At 41.5% G+C, this 23090-nt stretch overlaps 1 protein-coding gene across 1 annotated transcript in view; it reads left to right on the forward strand.

The window, feature by feature from the left end:
* The window catches only part of LOC132828997 (procathepsin L-like), a 29412-nt gene extending 8743 nt beyond the window's left edge, over positions 1-20669 (forward strand). Inside the window, exons 4-8 of the mRNA XM_060846255.1 lie at positions 1437-1589; positions 6962-7177; positions 7290-7455; positions 16156-16261; positions 20191-20669. Coding sequence (XP_060702238.1) covers positions 1437-1589; positions 6962-7177; positions 7290-7455; positions 16156-16261; positions 20191-20311 — 762 coding nt within the window. The 3' untranslated portion in view covers positions 20312-20669. The remainder of the gene's footprint in view (positions 1-1436; positions 1590-6961; positions 7178-7289; positions 7456-16155; positions 16262-20190) is intronic.
* The last annotated feature ends 2421 nt before the right edge of the window (positions 20670-23090 follow it).

Genomic DNA, 23090 nt, shown 5'->3' on the forward strand with positions numbered 1-23090 from the left:
CAGAGACCATTCCCTCCGTGACTTCCTGGTTAGCTCCACGCGGCAACGCACGGAATGTTTCAGGGAAATCTCCGGGTCACACACACCAAATACCCCCACTGCCCTGTGGCTGACCACTGCAACACCCCCACACCCCAAACCACCAAGTCCTGGCCTCCTCCTCCCATCATCTCCTTCCAACCGCTGACTGGAAGGAGAACACCTCATCTTCTACCTCGCTTGCTGTTAAGTCTTTAATTACTTCGAATGGGTTGCTGGTTTCTATTTGCTAATATTTAAACATTGACTTCACTGGTTTCCAAATCTCCCTTCACCCCACCTTATCCCAGATCCAACCCTCCAGATCAGCACCGCCCTCTTGAACTGTCTTACCTGTCCATCTTCCTTCCTACCTATCTACTCCAATATCTCCAAAAACCTGTCAAAATCATCTCCTACCTGCATCCACTGATCACCACCTTTCTCCCAGCCCCACCTCCATGCCCCTATTTATCTCTCAGCCCTCTTACCCCCTACATTCGTGCTGCAAGGCTTATGCTTGAAACTTAGACTCTCCTGCTCCTTGGATGCTGCCTGACCTGCTGTGTTTTTCCAGCACCACACTTTTTGACTCTGATTCTCCATCATCTGCAGTCCTCACTTTCTCCTGATAGTTTCCCACTCCCGTTCTCCTGCCTACTCTCTGCACCCATTGATCCCCTTACTAATCAATAATTTATCTCTGTCTTAAATACATTCAATGACTTGGATCCATAGCCTCTGTGGCAACGATTCGCTGCCTCTAGCCGAATAAAGGTCTCCTCCTCTCAGTTCGACAGGGTGGTCATTTGTATAGGACCAGTCGGTGGACCTGGGATTCCTCCTCCCACTGTGCACCCAACCCAGGAACACAAGCAAGGACCTCATTCTCTCAGCAATCTGTGTCAGAGAGTCACACAGATGTACAGCACAGAAACAGACCCTTCGGTCCAACTTGTCTATGCTAACCAGATATCCCAGCCTAATCTAGTCCCATTTGCCAGCACTTCGCTCCTATCCCTCTAAAACCCTTCCTATTCATATACCCATCCAGATACCTTTTAGATGTTACAATTGTACCAGCCTCCACCACTTCCTCTGGCAGCTCATTCCAAACTTTAACTTTTTCCTACCAAAATGCACCGGCTCACACTGACCCGTACAGAAATGAATGTGCCAGGTGGATGCTCAATTTGTAAGTTTGTTAATGGTTAATTATATCATATTGCACGCTACATGAATATAAGCCAATTCATCCAGTTTGGTGTGATCAGCAAATTTGGAATTTGTACTTCCAATTTTAGATTTCAAATCATTCATATAAATCTTGTGGGACATCTTCCCATCTGAAACCTACGATTATTCCACGATTTCTGATACTTGTAATCAATTAATGACCTTTTGTCTTGATTTTCTAGACCACGGAGGAGTTCAGTCAGCGTTTCAATGGATTTAAAGAAAAGAAGATTGATCACACAGCGTGTGAACTCTTTGCAGCAGCAAATCATGTTAAATTGCCTCAGAGAGTTGACTGGAGAACAAAGGGTTTTGTTACTGAAGTGAAGGACCAGGTGAGATTAGACAGACTTCATACAAACCTTACTCAAGGCCCATGTAGAAAATCCCCAATTTATATTATTAGCTCAACATGGAAAACAATGGCATGGAAATGTGTAAATAAACCAATAAAAGGCTAGAAACTTCAATGTGGTAAATTGAGTAAGGCAGTTCCAAACCTTTTTTACATGGAGGGAGACAAATTCCAATGTTCTTTCTATCTCAGATGTGTATTGTAGACATATATTTGGGTTTGGAAAAGGAGGAGAAGGTTAGGATAGGAGTTAAGGGATAACTCGCTGTGTCCCAGGGATCAGAAATCCCCTCCTTCTCCCATTCATGTGGACATTCTCTCCCTCTCCTGCTCACAATCACTCTCTTCTAGTCCCACTGTGAACCCTCACTCACCCTCCCTTATTTCCTCATTCCCTCATCCACGCTCTCCCTCACAAAACTCACACAATACACTATTTCTTACTCACACAGCCACACTGTCCCTCTCTCTCATACATACACACTCACCCTCACACTCACCCTCACACTCACATGCCCCCAATTACCTTGCCTTATGCGTGCACTGTTTCAAACTAACACATACTCTCTTTTACACACTCACTAATGAACCTGTCCTGATCAACCATGGGAGGGACGTGGCCTCTGATTGCAGAAGCATCTCTTCAGAGTCATCCACTTGTACTTCCTGTGTTTGGACCAGACAGAACCCTTTGGTGGGCCACAGTATTAGACAAGGCTGGTCTAAAGTAAAGGGGCATGTGAAAGGGTGATGATAAATATTTACATCCATAACTGGTCTGACCTACATCTGCCTCCAGACCCTCTGGCAATTAGGGTTGTGAAATAAAGGGTAGTATTATTTAACTGAGACAGTATGAACTTCAGTAACATTCCTGATCTCTCCCTGATGTATGTAAAATATTAACAGAGGTCCTGAAGATGAATTTAAACAAATCATTTCTGTTGTTTCTCTGAGGTTTCCGACAATCTTCTGCGAGCATGGTAAGCAATCAGAAAGGCCCTGTCCTCCCAGCCCCAACCACCAGACCCCAATGTCACAATTTGGAGATGCCGGTGTTGGACTGGGGTGTACAAAGTTAAAAATCACACAACACCAGGTTATAGTCCAACAGGTTTGATTGGAAGCACACATTGCTTTCGGAGCGCCGCTCCTTCATCAGGTAGTTGTGGAGGGCTCAATCCTAACACACAGAATTTATAGGAAAAATTTACAGTGTGATGTAAGTGAAATTGTACATTGAAAAATTGATTGTCTGTTAAAGTCTTTTGTCTGTTTGAATACCATAATACTTTCACTTCTTTCATGTGTAAATCACAAAACCTTTTTTTTAAAAGTTGCATTGTCAGGTTAGCTGGGTGATAGCTCGACAATATGTCGAAGGTGTTAGCCCCCTGTGTTCTCTGTCTATGCCATGATGTTTAGATTGATTCTAATCTAAAAAGTGAGATAACAGAGTTTTACATGAATGCTTGCAGTTTTTGAACAAAGTCCAATGTAAACCTGCAAGCACAAATTCACCCCACAAAATATATGTGTGCATGTGGGTCTTTGTCTGTGTGTGTGTGAGAGACTGTGTCTGGTTTGGGTGTTGTGAGTGTGAGAAAGTGTATGTGTGTGTGTAGTGAGTGTAGAGTGTCTTAAGTCTGTGAGGGGGTGCATGTGTGAGTGTGGGAATGGTGTCTGTGTGTGCGTCTGCGTGCGTGTCTGCGTGTGTGTGTGTATATAGAGTGCAATGGTGGTCACCTGTAATGTGACATGAACCCAAGGTCCCGGTTGAGGCCCTCCCTATGGGTACCGAGTTTAGCTCTCAGCCTCTGCTCGGCCACTTTCCTCTGCTGCCTGTCCCGAAGTCCACCTTAGAGGATGGTCACCCAAAGGTCCGAGTTCGAATGTCCTGGACCACTGAAGTGTTCCCCAACTGGCAGGGAACCCTCCTGTCTGTTGATTGTTGTGCAGTGCCCATTCATCCGATATCGTAGCCTTTGCTCGGTTTCCCCAATGTATCATGCCTCAGGGCATCCTCGCCTGCAAAGTATAAGATAGACAACGTTGGCTGAGTCAAATGAGTGTCTGCCATGTACAAGGGGAACACTTCAGTGCTATAGGACATTTGACCTCGGACCTTTGGGTGACCATCCTCCAAGGTGGACTTCGGGACAGGCAGCAGTGAAAGGTGGCTGAGCAGAGGCTGATAGCTAAGTTCGTTACTCATAGGGAGGGCCTCAACCGGGACCTTGGGTTCATGTCACACTACAGGTGACCATCATTGCACTATACACACAAATAGACACTCCTACACACACACACACACACACTCACTCACACACACACACATACAGGCACTCCTATACACACACATACACACGGACACATATACACAGACGCGCACACAGACACCCACACACACTCTTACAGACACACACACTCCCACACTCACATATGCACCCTCTCACAGACTTAAGACACTCTACACTCACTACACACACACATATACTTTCTCACACTCACAACCCCCAAACCAGACAGTCACACACACAGACAAAGACTCACATGCACACATATATTTTGTGGGGTGAATTTGTGCTTGCAGGCTTACATTGGACTTTGCTCAAAACTGCATGAATTCATGTAAAACTCTGTTACCTCACTTTTTAGATTAGAATCAATCTAAACATCATGGCTTGGACAGAGAACTGAGACAGAGGGGGCTAACACCTTCACCATATTGTCTAGCTATCACCCATTGTTAACAGCTAACCTGAGAATGCAACTTTTAAAAGAAGGTTTCATGATTTACACATGAAAGAAGTGAAACTATTATGGTATTCAAACAGATGAAAGACTTAACAATCAATTTTTCAATGTATAATTTCAGTTACATCACACTGTAAATCTTTGCTATAAATTCTGTGTGTTATGATTGAGTCCACCACTATCACCTAATGATGGAGCGTTGCTCCGAAAGCTAGTGTGCTTCCAATTAAACCTGTTGGACGATAACCTGGAGTTGTGTGATTTTTAACTTTGTACAGTGTCACAAGGGTGTGTGTAGAAATGGAATGTGGTGCCATCTGGTGGCCAGGAAGAAGATCTGCAATTGTTGCAGTCAGATCTGTGGGCCCCAGGCTGGTATTCACAAACCAATACATTAAAATGTCTGAGCAGAATTCGAAGCAACGAGGTAAAAACAATGACTGCAGATGCTCGAAAACCAGATTCTGGATTAGTGGTGCTGCTGTGCTCTTCCAGCACCACTAATCCAGAATTCGAAGCAAGAAGAGTAACGGAGGTATACTCGAGCTGTCAGTTTTAGATTACTTACAGTGTGGAAACAGGCCCTTCGGCCCAACAAGTCCACACCGACCCGCCGAAGCGCAACCCACCCATACCCCTACATTTACCCCTTACCTAACACTACGGGCAATTTAGCATGGCCAATTCACCTGACCCGCACATCTTTGGACTGTGGGAGGAAACCGGAGCACCCGGAGGAAACCCACGCAGACACGGGGAGAACGTGCAAACTCCACACAGTCAGTCGCCTGAGTCGGGAATTGAACCTGGGTCTCTGGCGCTGTGAGGCAGCAGTGCTAACCACTGTGCCACCGTGCCGCCCTAGAAAAAGTTTGACACGCACGATTAATGAAGGACAAGTCGAATCCTGTTTGGGTCTGATCCTCTTGTTGGAGCACTGTTATAAGATTTTCTTTGCTTATTGACTCCTCCCTCTTGCACAGCTCAAAACTAAATGTTGTAACAGAAGCTAAATACCATGGATGCTGAAAATCTTCACTGAAAATTGTTTAAAAATCAAAACCATTCCACACATCACCCAGCAGCTACAGGGCAGTTAGCACTTTAGATCAATAACATTTCCCAGAAACTAAAATGTTCTGCCTCCTAAATGCTCCATGCTAATTCTTTCTCGCTTCATAGGTACTGCCAGACTTGCTGAGTGTTTCCATCAGGTTCTGTTTATTTCAAATAGTTAGAGAGCATGGGAAAACATTACAATTAAGAATAACTTAAAATCAAGTCTATGTGCTTTAATTCTTGTGATTTGTGGCTGACCCCAGAAAGTCTGTGACCAGTGAAGGTTCCTGTCTGTTGGGTGATCTTGCCGAGTCCCACTTCCTAGTGGATGGAGACGCAGCAATATATTTGGGCCACTTTTCACCTGAATGTAGGATTTCTACTGGAAGCCACGTTTGAGAAAGATTGACACAGAAATTGACTTAGCTGAGCACGGGGTCTGGTTTGCTGTAGAGAGAGAGAGAGACACCTACAGTTACTAATGTTAATAGAAGTCTAGTTTTTTCCGACTGCCACATTAACAGGTGAGTAGAGTTTTACAGACTGTTACTGAACAAGTTTTCCCCAGACTAAAACATGGCCATCCAAAGTTGGTTAAATTGTTCAGGAGCCAGGGGTTTTGTTCTCATGACTGTGCTCCTGGGTGAATCACTTTAGTTCACAAGATAGTTTCTATACTAACACTTCTGACACTTATCCATTGGTATGAGATAAATGACCCCGTTTGTGCCTCTTGCAGCACATTAAGCTCAAATAACACTCTGTTCCGAAATTGCCATCTCATCTGTTGGTCTTTTTTTATGTCTGTGGACTGCAAGGTCACAGTGCAAAGTGTGTCACATGGGAGAATTATATAACCTCTGTTCTGGTTACAGCTGATTGAAACTTTCCTTCCTTTTACTGTGGTGAGGATTTCCCTCTTATTTCAGTCTCTGACTAAAGTGGAACAATTATAAGACAAAGGACCCTCTGCACAAACTTGACACCTGAGCAATCTTTGGCAGAAGGGGATTGGTTAGCGCAGTTGGCTGGACAGCTGGTTTGCAATGCCGAATAATATTAACAGCTTGGGTTCACTTCAGCATTAGCTGAGGTTACTATGAAGTATTCTCCTCTCTATGTCTCCCCTTGCCTGAGGCCTGGTCACACTCAGATTAAACCATCTCTCTCTAACAAGGGAGCAGCCCCATGGTCTGATAAGACTAGGACAACTTTACTGTTACCTTGGCACAGTCCCATCTTTGAAATGTACGCAATAAAAAGTTTTTAATGTGAGAATGGTCTAATGAAAAAGCTCATTCTAGTAGCAGGTCGTAACACAGGTTTATTACAGTATTGGTAACAGCTTGTAGTTTGACAGAGAAAAACCCTGAAGCACTTTGTTGGATAAGATCAATTAAATGTGTGGTTTACAAGTGCCCCTCATGTGAGGGTTAAGAAGCCTGTCTGGATTAGAGCTTCCAACAGGTTAAATACATTATACGTTTCCATGTAGATGATAACACAAATGTTTGTCTACTCTCTGTCATTGTTCAGGGACAATGTGGCTCATGCTGGGCTTTCAGTGCAACTGGATCACTTGAAGGACAGCTTTTTAAGAGAACAGGAAAGCTGATTTCTCTGAGTGAGCAGAACTTGGTTGACTGTGATTGGAAAAACTGTAACTGTTGTGGTGGACATGTACAAACTGCTTTGGAGTATGTAAAACAAAATGGTATTAATTCAGAACGTTCCTATCCCTACACAGAAAAGGTAAGCTTTAAATTAATTCATCCTTTTTTCGGAAGCATATGATTACTTACTTAGTTGTCTCTTTTTAAATTAAATATTGAGGTGTGAATGTTTTGTTTTTAATATACCTTAGGACGGTGAATGCCACTTTAACAGAAGTGATATTGTCACCCGTTGTGCGTGTGTGAAACGCATTCAACAAAATTCTGAGCATCAACTCGCTGAAGCAGTGGCTCAGGTTGGACCCATTTCTGTTGCTATCGATGCAGATCACAAATCTTTCCAAAATTATGAAGGCGGTAAGAAACAAAATTCATTCACGTTTGGAATAATGTTCAAAAGTAAAGATTTTTCATATTCAATGTGCTATCCATTTAGAAGATATTTGCCATCATCGTTTTAACCACTTAGTAAAAGCAGGACAAAAGTTCATGGGAATGTGTTGGAAATACAGTTTTTCTTATCAAAACCCAGAATGCCCGTGTCATTCAAAACACAAATCTCTCTTTTGCTCCACCCAATTGGTGAAATATTCAGTGGGACTTCCCATGATTCAATGCTAAGAGCTCTGATGCTTTCAGTCTACATTCATGATGTGGCTTCAATTTGAAGATGACTTGAAATGCAGTGAACAATCCAAAAAAATGGCTTGTTGTTGGTAAGTCGTCACAAGTTGCCTTTAATTGAGCTACTTATTAGGAAATCCTGCAGACAATCATTTAATGAAACAATGATTTAATGTTTATTCCATGTAGCAACCAAGATAAGACCCCTCAAGTAAGCAAGTTAATCCTCACAACCTGACTTGGTGACTATCTGATTAATGGTGGAATCTGGCCCGGATTCCAACTAAAAGTGTCTGTCTCTGGAAGTGCTCAGGGATTGATCCTTGTACAGTGTTGTTCTTCAAAGGTCACTAAGGTGGAGTTCTGGAATTTGATTCTTTCACACATTTTCGTCCTTCAATCTCTGTGGACGATTTTTCTTTAAACGTCCTTTCATCCAAATTACTGCAAGTCTGCAGCTTGCCTTATTATCAGAAGTAGCTTCTTTGTTCCTTGTTACATTTGACATTAACTGTCTGTTCGAAGACACAGCTTTCCTGTAGTTAACTCCTTCAATCCTTCTGCATGACAATCAGTTGCCCTTGTGACATAAAGCATCCAGTTTCTCAAGCAGGCACCAAAGCAGTTTTGTCGAAATAATCGTGACTCCCTCCTTTCCAAGACATGATGAACTCATTTATGAGTTTGTCCTTGTCCTTTAATAGTTTATTCCAGACAGATTTATTGCTGATTCTTTCTACATCGAAGTTTATCTTTTGTTGATTCATTCTATCCATGAACAGCGACTAAAGTTCTGGAGTCCGTAAAACTTAAAGAGGAAATGAGTTAAAATGAAATGGAGACACCAGGCAGATGAAACAAAATACACAAAATGCATTTTCTTTCGAAGAATGAGGATAGACTGTGTCGACAAAATAAAACTGTTTTGAAGAGCATAAAAAAATAGAGTCTTAAGGTGTTTATCCATTAATTTCGAAGATGGCAGACAAGTTAAAAAAAGAGTTGTTAAACACATCATAATCCTGAGCTTTATGAATAAAGGTATAAATATGGTGAAATAGAAAGAGACGCTATCTGTGTTGCATGTCAGATTACATTCTTAATCAAAGCCAGGAGGCCAAATATAACAGGTTGAGAGAGAAAATGAAGAGGGAAATAGAATTGCCAAAGAAAGACTAAGCTCACACACTTCAATAATTTCAGTCCGAGACAAAATCTGAATCAGTAGTGTCTTTTATTTTACTCTTGCAAGAGGGTGTGATGTCCACTGTCTACAAGGCAAGGGACACACACACCGAATTCAATCAATACTCGATATTTATATAATTTGGTTTCTTTGTTTTTCATTACTCCTCCCCTGTTTACATCTTCGACTTCCCTAAGACCGATACCCATCACTCCTGTTTATCTCTTGCCTTATCCGGCTTTGTCTGTGACAAAATGCTAATTTCTGGCCTCACAAGGCCGTTTGACCTCATGCTGCTGTGGATTATTGTTAGGCATATCCTTTCCTTACCATTATCTACTCCCTCCATCTGTGCCTCCCCTACCATACTGATCCTTAAGACCCCTTTAATTGGGGTTTGTTCCTGTGTTTCTGTAAAAGTGGGAAACAAATGTTTATACCTATTGTTTGTACAGGCGTATCTAGCTTAACCCCCTCCCCTCACAGCATCTTATCTATTTGTCTGTAATATCTACCATTGTTTGCAGGCACATTTCATTCTTGCATGTACATTTTAGCTAATACAAAAACAATTATGTATTTCCTTCACATCGTTTCGATTCTTGTTGACTCAGCTTTTGGCTGAAACAATTATACACTGGTGCGAGTTCATTTACCTTGCATAAGTAAATATGATTGCAGAAGTAACACTACTTTACCTGTATCCCATAATTTCCCCTTTTTCTTTAATTATCATTTGTTACCTTCTGCATTTTTCTGATGTCACTTCCAAATTGATGAGCATCTTACCCAAAATTTCATTTATTTTGGAAATCTCCCTGAGGTCACTTATTCCTTCATTGTTTAACAGGGAGAGCCCTTCGCTCCGAGTGCTCTTTAGGGGCATTTGTTTCATTAAGGTCGTCACAATCAGTCTCGGGGTTAGCTCTCGTATACAGGGTGTGATACAACAGCCAATAGCTACCAATACCCCTGCTACTACTCTCAGAGAAGTAAGGATGGAAACCACCACCCCTTTCAATTTTCCAAAGCATGATTCAAGCCATCCTGTGAGAGATGTGTCTACTCCTGACGTCTCAGCCAGTTCCTCTGCTAAGGTAGTCAATCCCCTTAGGGCCCAAGTAATTGAACCATCAGGCACAGTGCTTTTAGGAATAAAGGTACAACAGCTTCTTTCTAACATCACACACACACACCCTTTTTTTGCTAGAATTATATCAAGGGCCATTCTGTTTTGCCATGCCATCCTACTTGTCGCATCAAGTTGTTTTGATATTCCTTTAACCGCACATCTCTTGTATAATTTATGAACCACTGTTGATTTAAAAAAATGGAATTTATCCAATCTACATTTTTATTAATTGTTACCCACCAGAAGAGAGCTGACTCAAAGCCTGCTGCAATCTGGTTGTGAACCTTGAACTCATCAGGTACCACCCCCCCCACCCCCAGGGACTCCTATAGGAGTCTAGATAAATCCTGCCATCGAAAGAGGTGTCTAACAGTGATCTCTTACTCCTTCCATTTTTCTCTACTATCTTTTCCTTCACAAATGCCAGGGTAAATGGAGTTGCCAATTGCACATATCCCTCTCCAATCCGGAGGTAGGGTGGGTCTCAATATTTTGCCTCCACAGTATTACCACAGATCCGCTCGGGGAACCTTTAGTGCTGAGTAGTTCCCTCCCTTGTCCGTTTCGGTGACTTTCTTAATGTCTGTACACAATTTCAGCTCCCCCAAATCCCTAGACCGATTTGTACCTCGTCTATGCACACACGACGTGTGATTTCCAACTGCAGCTGAAAACGTAATGGGTGCTTTTAAGTCTTTCTTCTCCAAGGGAGGGAACGTCAGAGATAGGGAGGCACAGTTCCTATCATTCCATGCAGCCTGATCCTGGTACACGGCTATCATACGTTTCATGCCCTTCCTGTCTCGCTTCCAACCAAGCGGAAAGGGAACCACCTGGGCCACTGGCCTACTGGGGGCACATGCATAGCAATTGCTCTTGTTCAGATTTTTTACAGTATACTTTACCCATTCAACCCAGACATTTGCATCCCCCTACCCAGTTTCTATTTCAATGGTCTGTTTCAAGTCCTTTACCTCTATAATTTTTAGTACTTTAGGATCATTGGGAGGGGTGAAAGGTTGTACCTTATTATCCAGTAGTTCTGCCCATTTTCCCTGTTCTATGCTAATTCGAAAACAACAGCCCAAGAAATCCTTCCCATTTGCTTTCATTTCTATCCCAAATGTTTCATCTAATGTATCTCATAGGTTCCCCCCCCCCCCATGTGGTTTTCTTTATTGTTAAGTATATTGGGTTACACTCTTTATCAGGACAATCAAGAGCTGGTCGGAAGGTGTACTGTGACAAGACCATTATGCCAAGTACCATCCCCAAAGGACTTAAGATGTATCTCTGAGCTGCCATCCTGTCTCTGATCATCCACATTCCCACAATTTACTAAGCTACATGCATCAGGTCTATTACTTGCGGATTATCAGACTCAGGAACTGTTAATAACACATATGAAAATAATGTTTGACAAAATCCCGATATTAAGAGAGCTTGTATCATAACCTTAAGCATCCCCAGCATTCTAAAAATCATGTTGAAGCACCAAAAGACTTAATATACAATTCTACAGAAATAATCCCGCGCTCGCGTCGCCACTGTATAATTGGTTACTCAAAGTCTCTTTAACCTGAGTTTCAGCGGGTCTTGCGTTGATTCGGCTGTCCAGACTTCTTCCTCAGCTGGAGGGTCCACTGGCCCTTTGATCAGAGTGTAGTGAGTCCAGCCTTTCCCCGCCGTCCTTATTGCCGTTTCGGTAGTCAAAAGAGCCTGGTATGGCCCTTCCCAGTCCAGCTTCAATTTAGTCCCTGTCCATGGTTTTACTAAGACCCAATCTCCCGGTTGAATCGGATGAACAGCGGGGCAGAGTCTGTGCCAATAAACCCTGTTTCCTGAAGAAAGAGGAGGACTAGCCCAGTATATACTTCTTTAAGCACAAATTTTTAGTTTCTGGGATTGGCAGTGGCCAGAGATAGGAACTTCCCGAGGACCTGGGATAGTAGGTATTCGGGAATAAACCACTGCTTCCTGTGGATACAGGGCTGCTTCTTTCGTTACCTCATCAACCAGTAATGTAGTTTTCCATTAATTAATGCAGTCATGTTTTAAATTAACCATGAATCAATATGACAGGTCACTGAGAATGTGTGAAAGGATCCTGCCAATTAATATTGATTTAGGCTAGCACAATTGATATATTATAAATATTAATTATTAATTATATATTGTAGAAATATAAAAATCATTATCTGTAATTCAGGGTGGAAATGCAACAAATGACCAAAACATTTTTAAAACTGTAATTGCGCAGTTCTGTTTGTTTACCAGTCACTTGTGCTTTCTCATTCTGTTTCTGTGATTGTTTTGCTCGAGCACATTCATTTTTAAGAACCTCAATAGACTTCATAGCACCATTTGCAGTTAATTCAATCCCAATTTGGTGGCAGTATTTTGTCATGAGCGCAAAACAGTCTTCGTGCCTCCCATCACAAAACTATCACCACAATCCAATTAACTCTTTTGTTCTCCCTGCCTTGGGCTTAAACTTGAAGGATGACCTTGCTGCCCCTGTATCGACTAGGAAAACTACGTCCTCTTTATAAAGTCCCACCTTTATATTTATCAAGGGTTCCTGGTGGGTCCCCGGGGGCAAGAACTCCTGACACCTCTTTTTTTCATCAAGGTTCATAAACGGTACTGTCTTTACTTCCTTTTTCAAATCTGGACACTCTCTCTTAAAGTGACCCGTCCTTTCACAGTAATAACATCCTGCCTGTGGGGATTTCCACTTCGATCCTTGTTCCTGTCCACCAGACCCCCTAACATCTCCTCCCTGACCATTCTGGTTTCTTTCTCCTTTTAGTTTTGTCCTTTTCTTTATTATCTCCTCAGCCGTGGGCTATCATTATTTTTGCCTTTTGTTTCTACTTCTCAGGTTACGTTGCCAGATCAATTGCTGACCTGATTTAACCAACCGAACAGCCTTAGGGCCACCTAATGGCCGTTCTTCATCACCCAATGTTTTATTTAGACCTTGAGAAGTTTTTAAAAGAAATATTGCAATATTTCTTGCTCCCCATAACTTCAAATACCAATTCATCAATTTATGCTTGACTAATTTTAAAGCCTGTTCCTAACTTGTAAATATATATTTATATATTATAAATTCATTTATTCAGTATTCAATATTTAAAATGTAAAATGCATACAGTTCCCAACTTTGAAATCCACTATAATTACCCAGTTTTAGTCCCTTAATTTAAATCCAAAATTATTTTTTTAAGTAGTCCTGACCAATCATTGCTCAATTACAATGCTATAGGTCGTGAAATAATCGGAGCTGCCTTAAAAGAATTTGTCTATTCAAGTTAAAAAAAACTTCTAATGCATGAACAATGGCCGAATCCAAGGTCACAGATATTAACCATAGGATTTTGTTTTTACTACAATCTAATGTTGAACTGAAACTTCAACTGTCCTCCATAAATTGCTGTTATGTAAGGATAAAAAAGATTAATTAGAAACTGATAGTGAGTCAGTCATGACCTGTAAAAAGAAAAGGAGTTATCATTTTATTTTCATAATCACTATAGAATCCTTAACCTTAAAATAAATCATGTTAAGTTTCCATAATAAAAATCAGATTCAAAACTGTCCTGGAACTCAAGCTCTAGGGAATAAAGCACAAACATTCAATCATCAACAAACAAATGTGCATTCAAACCAAATCACAAAGGATTAAACTTTCTACCAGCTGAACAGCTCTTTTCGTTCTCTCTCTCTCACACACACCATATCTCAAAGTCACTTCCTGAGCTTCCCGAAACAACACGTCTGAGTGCTCCTTGCTTCATCCCTCTATCTTTTGAATATTTTTCTGGATGTCTGGCCATGACTTAGTTACAAAGTGTACCCTCAGTAGCCCTTCAGCCACTAGCCCTTCCGACTTGAAGCATAATCTGATTCCTCCTGACTGTAAGGCTGTTTCTCATTGACATATAAATTCAGATATTTACAAACCCAGTCTTCGTCTGACCTGTACTTTGGCCAGAAGATGGTGGGACAAAGAATGGATTCCTTAGTCCATACAAAGCAACAATATTTAATCATTTTTTTCCCTTGTACAAGTATTATTTTTCCAATCCACAACATCCTGCCCAACAGACTTTCTGGAGGTATGTTGTAAGGGACCCCGCCTCCATTTCCATTGCCTTTTTCTTCTTTTGTTCTCCTGGAGGCTTTTTCCTTACCCACGGCACAGCCCATATTGAGTTCCTTCGTTAGTCCCTTATTAACGACTAAACTCAATCCCAGCCATCAAGGCAGTACTTAAAAGTCAATTTTCTTACCTTGATCTGTGTACAGAGTTGCCTGGCCCCTTTTTGCCGTATTTCCTATCAACCTCCTTTCACTGTCTGATTCAGATGTCTCTCTTGTGGGATTCGTACCAGTCGCCCAAGGACGCGTCTTCTCAGTGTCCAGGGCCAGCCACCACCCCCCCCCCCCCCCACCAGCAATGAAGAATATCCCAGACAAGCCCCCAATTGTGAGAAACAAAGCTCACTCACTTCAACAATTTCAGTCCGAGACAAGATCTGAATCAGTAGTGTCATTTATTTTACTCTTGCAAGAGGGCGTGGTGTCCTCTGTCCACAAGGCAGGACACACACACACACTGAATTCAACTAGTGCACAACATTTATGTAATTTGGTTCCTATTCTTTCATCCCATTGCCCCTCCCCTGTTTACATCTCCCATCTCTCTAAGAGGAGCGCCCATTACTCTTGTTTATCCCTTGCCTTATCCAGCCTTGTCTGTGACAAAATGCTTAGTTCTGGCCTCACAAGGCCATTTGACCACATCCTGCTGTGGGCCATTGTTAGGTATATCCTCCCTTACGTGTTATGACCTTATGACCTCATGAATTCTTGATTGTGGTTGGTTCTTGTTTTTGCAGAAGCGGGAAACAGATGCTTATAACTCCTGTTTGTACAGGCGTGACTAGCTTAACCCCCTCCCCTCACAGCACCTTATCTATTTGTCTGTAACATCTATCATTCTTTACAGGCACATCTCATTCTTGCATGCACATTTTAGCTAATACAAAAACAATTATGTATTTCCTTCACATAGTTTTCATTCTTGTTGGCTGAAACAATTATACACTGGCATGATTCATTTACCTTGCATAAGTAAATATGATTGCAGAAGTAACACCACTTTACCTATATCCCACACTTACTAAGTATACCTCCTATGTTCACATCCAAATCATTGATATAAATGATGAAAAGTAGTGGATCCAGATCCAATCCATGTGGCACTCCACTGGTCACAAGCCTCCAGTCTGTAAGGCAACCTCCGACCACCACCCACTGCTTCTACCTTGGAACCAGTTTTGTATCCAAATGGCTAGTTCTCCCTGTATTCCTTGAGATCTAACCTTGCTAACCAGTCTCCTATGGGGAACCTTGTTGAATGCCTTACTGAAGTCGATATAGATCATGTCCACCGTTCTACTCTTATTAATCATCTTTCTTACTTCTTCAAAAAACTCAATTAAATTTGTGAGACATGATTTCCCATGCACAAGGTTGTGCTGCCTATACCTAATCAGTACTTGCCTTTCTAAATACACGTAAATCCTTTCCCCCAGGATTAACTCCAACAACTTGGTCACCACTGATATCAGACTCACCAGTCCATAGTTCCCTGGCTTTTCCTTACCACCTTTCTTTTGTAGTGGCACCATGTTAGCCAACTGCCAGTTGCCTGGTACATCACCAGTGTCTATCAATGATACAAATATCTCAGCAAGGGGCCCAGCAATAAGTAAACCTAAGGGATTTTGCAAACATATGAAGCCAGTGGTAAGAGGTGTTAGGTATAAACAAAAGGATATCATCTGATGAAACTCCTAGCAAAGTTGCCAATCTTAGCCACAACCAGAGTTGCAGGCCCTTTTCCTGACTAATTACTGACAAATCCGAAAAAGGATCAGTCGAGTTAGCCACAGTCAATTTAATTCAACTTCAATTAGGAAATCAGAATGTTCTATTTGATTGTTATCTTATCAGTTACTCTGTGACTTCCAATCCCGAGAATCTTCTGAAACGTGTTTAAAATTAATTTCTTGCACAGATAATATATTTGTACTCTTTGCAGGTATTTATTATGAGCCAAACTGCAGCAGCACAAATCTTAATCATGCAATGCTAGTGGTTGGATATCAAGACGATAAACAGGGGAATTATTGGATTGTTAAAAACAGGTAAATCCACAAAAATATTCAGAAACACATAAATGTGTATTAATTCTCACTGTGTTTAACTTATCTACAATTACATTTTTCTTTTTAAATATTGTATCTCATTGAGTCATAGAAAGGTTTATAGAATCATGCAGCATAGGAGCGGGTCCTTTGGCCCTCCATGTGTACACTGACCACCACACACCAAACTACACTGATCCCATTTACCTGCTCTTGGTCTGTAGCCGACTTTGCCCCAGCATTTTGAGTGCGTATCCAGATGTTTCTTAAATATTATAAGTTCCTGTCACAAGCTCCCTATCAATCAGCAAATTCTATATTTCAGCCTTTTCTTTTTACAGATATCCCCTAAACTACCTATTCCTTAAACATTTTGCTATCTGGTCTTAGAAATGTCTGCCATGAGGAAAAGATTCTCACAATCTGCCCTGTCTGTGTCTGTCATAATTTTCTATATCTCAATCAAATCTCCCGTCAGCCTCCTTCGCTCCAAGGAAAACAAACCCAGTCTCTCCTCATAACTGAGGCTTTCCATCCCAGGCCCCATCCTGGTGAATCTCCTCTGCACCTTTTCCAGTGCAATCACATCCCTCTGATGGTGTGGTGAGCAGAACTGCACTCAGTGTTCCACCTGTAGCCTAATAAATGGTTCATAGGGAGGAATCATATCTGTACTGGTTTTGGAGTTTAATGTTTTCAGTGTGGGTTAGCACCAGGACTGCACAGTGTGTGTTGTTACCTTGCTTCCTCATTTTTCTGCTCCACTCCAGGATTTGTGACTTCCCCTCTTGCCCTAAACCAGGGGTGGGGAACCTGCGGCCTTAAGGCAGCATGAGGCCTTCTCCGGCCATTGTGTGTGGCCTTTTGAATGAATCCAAATTTTGCAGAGCAAATATTTTACTTTTTAATAATATGTTTTTTCATCCTTTATTATTTTTATTTTAATCTTAAAATGAATGTGTTTAAAATACCAGAGAGTAAAAGAAAATTCAATGAAATAATCCTCACAGACTGACCACCACAATTAAAAAATTGGTAAGTCATAAGGGCTATTTCGACACCTGCTATGCTCATGATTTAGTTATAATGTGACTCTAGAATGTACATTATCTTCCCCGCCTGGCTGGCACCACTACCACCCGAGGCTGGTTGGCGAGTCCCTGTGGGTATCCAGCATGCCAGTGTTTATCAACTTATGACAACAGTACACATGGCTTTCCAATACAATGCACATGTCTTCAGTGACACGCACGAGAAATGCTTTCTTGCTTTTCAACCACTTATTGCTGCGAATCTGATTCTCCTACTTAACCAAAATCAAGACGCCTTTAAGGTCACAAATGACAGATACCCATCTGGAAGATCAGCTAAAACTGCAGACCTCCACGCTGCAAACAAATATTCAAATGCTTTCCTACAAAAAGCAGTCGCTACAAAGTCATTAAAATGTTAGTTAACTTTAGAATTCACATTTTTTTTTAGTTGGTTAGTACATAGTAGTTAGGTCTTTACAAAATAATGTGAATTTTGAAGAATATATAATTGAAATTTCTCGGATGAGGTCTTATTAGATTACAACTAACATAATGCAGCCTTCCAACATGAAAAGTTCCCCACCTCTGGCTAAACCATCCATTGAACTTCCAGCTCTTATCCAAACCAACCCAGGCTGTAACAGCCACTGGCTCCCTCAGAGAAAGAAATAGTCTCACATTTCGAGTACATGACTTTGTCACTCTTTTTAATTGTTGACAGAGTGAGAAAATGAGTGGAATGGATTGTAAAGATGCATAAAACAAAAGATAAAAGCATTACTGATGCTGGAAAAGGGGGGATTGAGATACAAAATAGGTGGCTAATGAGAGGTGTGAATTGAAGAAAATAGGTCAATCCTGTTGAGAGCAAACAAGACATGGGGGTTGGTGATAGGGGGAGGGAAGTGGTGCAGAGGTGGTCTAATGAAAATGGAGGTCAGTGTTCACACCTTGAAGCTGATGAATCCAATGTTGAGTCCTGAAGGCTGTAAAGTGGAAAATGACGCTGGCCTTGAGCTTCAGTGGAACACTGTCACAGGCCTGAGATCAAGAATTGGTTCAGGAACAGGATAATATATTCAAATGGCAAGAAGCAGGGAGATCAAGATCACCTTAAAGGTGGAAGTGTTCTGCAAAGCATTCACCCAGTCTACATTTAGTTTGACCAATGCTGAGCAAACCATATCGTGAACAGTGAACACGGTCGGGTAGATTGGAAGAAGTACAAGTGAATTGCTGCTTCATCTGGAAGGTGTGTTTGGGGCCTTGAACAGGGAGTAGGTAAAAAGACAATGTTATACCTTCAGTGATGGCATGGGAATGTGCCAGGGCAGGGGAGAGTGTGATACAGAAGGGCTAGGAGTGATGGAGAGGGGGGATTGGTTCCAGTGGAATGCTGATAGTGAAGGGGAGGGAAGATGTGTTTCCCTTTTGATTCCCAAGATTACTACTGCACTTGGACCTCAAAGGCCCATGTAGATGGAAAGAAAATTTAAGGGAACGCTGTCTTCCTTATCTCATTATAAAGAGAAGATCCTTCTGTGACCATCCCAAGCAGCTGACCATGTCCAAGTCCCTGAACTGGTGTCAGAGGTTACCCTGAGGTTTCATGCAGAGACACCCCCCCCCCACTGACTGAAAGCTGTCAGCTTCCAGACTGAGACTGCTGACAACCCTGACAATCTGCTGGTTGTGTGTGTGTGTGTGTGTATGTACGCTAAATCAGACAGCAGTACTGTGAGCCTTATGTCTCCGCATTCAGGGAGGCTCAGTGTCAGTGAGCACGAAGAGAGCCCTTTTAAGGTACCAATCGATGGTTTTTTGCAATTCATTGAAATGTGATATCAAATCTCGATGGATTTCAGTGGGACTTCCTTGTCCCATTGCTTTAATGACTGAAGAGAGAATATATGGCTCAATAGATCTCCGTTTGATATTCCAATTGGAGGAAGGTGAGGTCTACCCAAATTAAAAGCCAATTCTACTCAATCCAACAGGCTGCCTCTGTGAAAGTAGGTTTGGGAAATCTGATTCAGTATCAAACTTGGTTCTTCACATCCTGATATCAGAAATGACGACTTTGTTACAAGTTCTTCCTCCTCGCATTTCCGTTCAGCCATCAAAACTCAGTCTTCGTCTCTGTAGGAGAAAGTGAGGACTGTAGATGCTGGAGACCAGAGTCAGAGTGTGGTGCTGGAAAACCAGGCAGCATCTGAGGGGCAGGAGAATCAACGTTTCAAGCATCAGCCCTTCATCAGGAATGTCGATTCTTCTGCTCCTCCGATGCTGCCCAACCGGCTATGCTTTTCCAGTATCACACTCTTCGACTTAGTCTCTATACGCTTAATATCCAATTCCAACTAATTATTTTGCACTGTTTCCTCACCACCTACAGACATTGAAACCAGAAAGTAGAGCTCAACTGATCAATGCACCCTACTTTAGAAAGTCTAAATTATTTTTGCCCTTCACAATCTTCAAGGTGTCTTGTACATCTCAATGAAGGTGATGACATCTCAATGAAAAATCACAATTACTTCATCACTGATTTGGATGATATTCTTGTTTCCTTGTCAGCATGGAACTTGGGCAAAAAACAGGAGGGTAAATGATTGAGAAAAATGAATTTAAGTTATTAATCTTTGCCACCGTTTACAATAGCAACCAGGGTGTATAAGCATCTACCTGCTCCAACCCTGAGCTGCTTCTTCTGAACATTGTGTCACAATGAGAACAACAAGGCCCAGGCAGACACTCGAGTGATGCACTGAGTGCGAGTCCAGCTTTGGTCTTTGGGAAAACAGTAATCTGATGTTGAAACGTTCAGTTAGTTAAATGTTCTGTTTAAAGGTGTGTTTGAGTGGAAATTTAACATAGTTCTCTCTTACATTTTAGTCATGGAACAGACTGGGGCATGAAAGGCTATATCAAAATTGCCAAGGACAGGGGCAATCACTGTGGAATCGCTCGGTTGGCACTTTACCCTGAGATGGAAATCTCAAAGTGCCAACGCTAACACCAACCAAAAGGAATCAATTGCTTGCCTGGTGCTGCTGATTTTCTGTCTAATCTTGATGAGTATCTGTCTTGCTGCATCTCTGCATTGATAATGCTGCTTTAATCACGTCTGGATGTTCCAAAATGCTTTGATTAATGAAGTACATTATGAAGAGTAGTCACAGATAAAGAGAGTGAAAATCTGTTTTCAATAAATGAAACATAATAAATGCATGTGCTTGAATAGTAAGATAAACAGCAAGGCCATTGCCCGTTGTGCACAGTAACAGGGAATGACTACATTGTCTAACATTCAGGTAATGGCCTGAAGATGTTATTTGTGTAAAGCATTGGATATAAAGTGTGACAGCAATCAATTTGTGGGTCTTGGTTTTTTCTTAAATATTGGATTGCACAGGAAATTCAACAAGTAGTTTTTCAGTAAAGCAGACTGTGTTACTTACATTCCATAAGAGGAGTAGTTCTAATTTCATCCAACTTCTTCCATATTCCTACATCCCATTTCATTCAACCCACCAGCTAACCACTTCTGGAACGTTAACATGCCAAACCCAGAATTTGTTGCACTCAACAACCTCACAACCTTCGCTTTAAACATTTGCCTGTTCTAATGTCGTTGTGCATCTACATCCATTTTGTTCTCATCTTCATGATTATAAACACAAAATTACTGAATAATTTTCAAAATCACAATATAAACCAACCCAATTTTTCGAGTCATTCTGTGCACACATATTCTTACACAGCAGGTAGTACCCAATCTATTATTTCAACATCCTTCCTGAGGGTGGAAGGCACTGTTACATACAATTACCCCAACTATGTTTATTGGAAGGAATTACCTTTCATGACTTCAATTCCATTCCAGCACAAGTATTTCTGGTGTTCCCTGAGGGTCTGTCCTTGGCTTTCCCCCCTCCTCCACCTATTTCTAATCTACTTGATGTCCCCTGGTGATAACATTGAGAAATACTGTTAAATTCCACTTACACACTGAAAGCAACTCGATTTATCTCATCAGAATGTTTCTCAATCCCACCACTGTTTTTAATTCATCAGATTTATTGCAATACAGGAATACAGATCTATCCTCCTGCTAAATATTGTGGTGTCCAAAACATTGCGGATTCTGCCACAATCTTGAATTCAGAGCCACCAATTCCTTCCCTCTCCCTGACTACTGTGAAATCAAACTGTACTCTTCTCAATCCAGGTGTTGTATTTGACTCCAAGCTGAGCTTTTGCCTGCACATATGTGCTAAGCTCTGTGCTCCTATTGCCTCTGCCTGACTCAACCAATTGAGCTTCTGCTCATCTGCTGAGACTGTCATCCATGTCTGTGCCTTCTGGTTTGTACTGTTCCAGCACACTCATGGCTAGCCTTTCACCTTGTATCTTCCATCATCTTCAATTCATCCAAAACCCAAATGCTTTCATTCTGATTTACACCAAATTCGGTTCACCTACCAGTCCAGTGCTCATTGATGTACAGTGGATTTTATCTTGTTTTTAAAATTCTAACCCTTATTTTCAGATCTCTCTCTGCCCTTGCCCTTCGCTATCTCTATCCTTCACTCCACAACCCCTCAATGTATCTGTGCCTCTCCAATGCAGGGTCTATAATTTAGAAAGATATTTTTAGGTGTTTCACAGGATATGCTTGAACAAGAATTGACTGCAGCTAGTAGTGGACATTAGGAGATGTGACCAAAAGCTTGGTTAAAGGGAATTCTAGAGCTGGAAGCCTTTTGACTGCTAACGGTGGGGCTCTGTTATAACCCTGGAGCAGACTACTGAATTTACAATACCATCTGTCCAGGGACTTGAAAGTTTACTCTTTAAAAGTAGACTTACTAAGAGAATATATCCACACCATTTCATGGTTTTGCCCAAAAGCACTAACCTTTACTGCACAGCATTAGAACTGTAATGTGGTCTACATCCATATATAAAGGTACAGTTGCGATGGTGCACCATAGTGCTAGGGGACTGCACTGATTCGAACCTACTGATGCTATTTTCCTGGGCTACTCAGGAAAGCCTTGGCTGACCCAATATAACCAGGGGATTAGAATCTCCTCAGCTGAGGACTGACTCCAAGCACAGCCAACTGAAAGAGCTTCAATTGGACACTGACTAATTGGACATTTGAGTTCATGTGAACTCATGCTGAGATCTTTGATTTTAATGTCTTACGTTACCTTTCTTTATTCTTTCTCTCTTGGATACATTGATGTTCCATGAGCCATTGCTCTGTGTTTTGCACGCAGTAATAAACCCAACTTTCTCTTAATTCTAAAGATTTTGCTGCTGGTTATTTTAAATGGCATTTTACAAATAGGATTTGGGGCAACTCATCATAATCTATCTTTAAAGGGAAATAAAAAGCCAGAGAGGTAATTACGAACAGTCTCTGTTATAGATTGAAGAGAAGAACAGTAAAAATAATTCAATTTATTTCTCCCTCTTAGTCATGACAGTTGCTGATGATTATAATTCTTCACTTTTGCCAATCTGACCTTGGAAGACCATGTCAAGAGCCATTCTGTCATGGATTGTATCAATAACTGCATCTGTTCTTCTCTCTACTCTCCTCTGCAGTCCAGTACAGCCTCACCATTGCAATTTCACCCTGTCTGACAACAGTTACTTTTCCCACCTGGTCCTGTACTTACATGGCTCTTCATTCTAATTTTGTTCAGCTGTGGATATAAGTTTGCTTGCTGAGCTGGAAAGTTTATTTTCATACCAGGTGACACCATCAGTGAGCCTTTGGT

Source organism: Hemiscyllium ocellatum, chromosome 28 (genome assembly GCF_020745735.1).
Source record: "Hemiscyllium ocellatum isolate sHemOce1 chromosome 28, sHemOce1.pat.X.cur, whole genome shotgun sequence".
NCBI lineage: Eukaryota > Metazoa > Chordata > Chondrichthyes > Orectolobiformes > Hemiscylliidae > Hemiscyllium > Hemiscyllium ocellatum.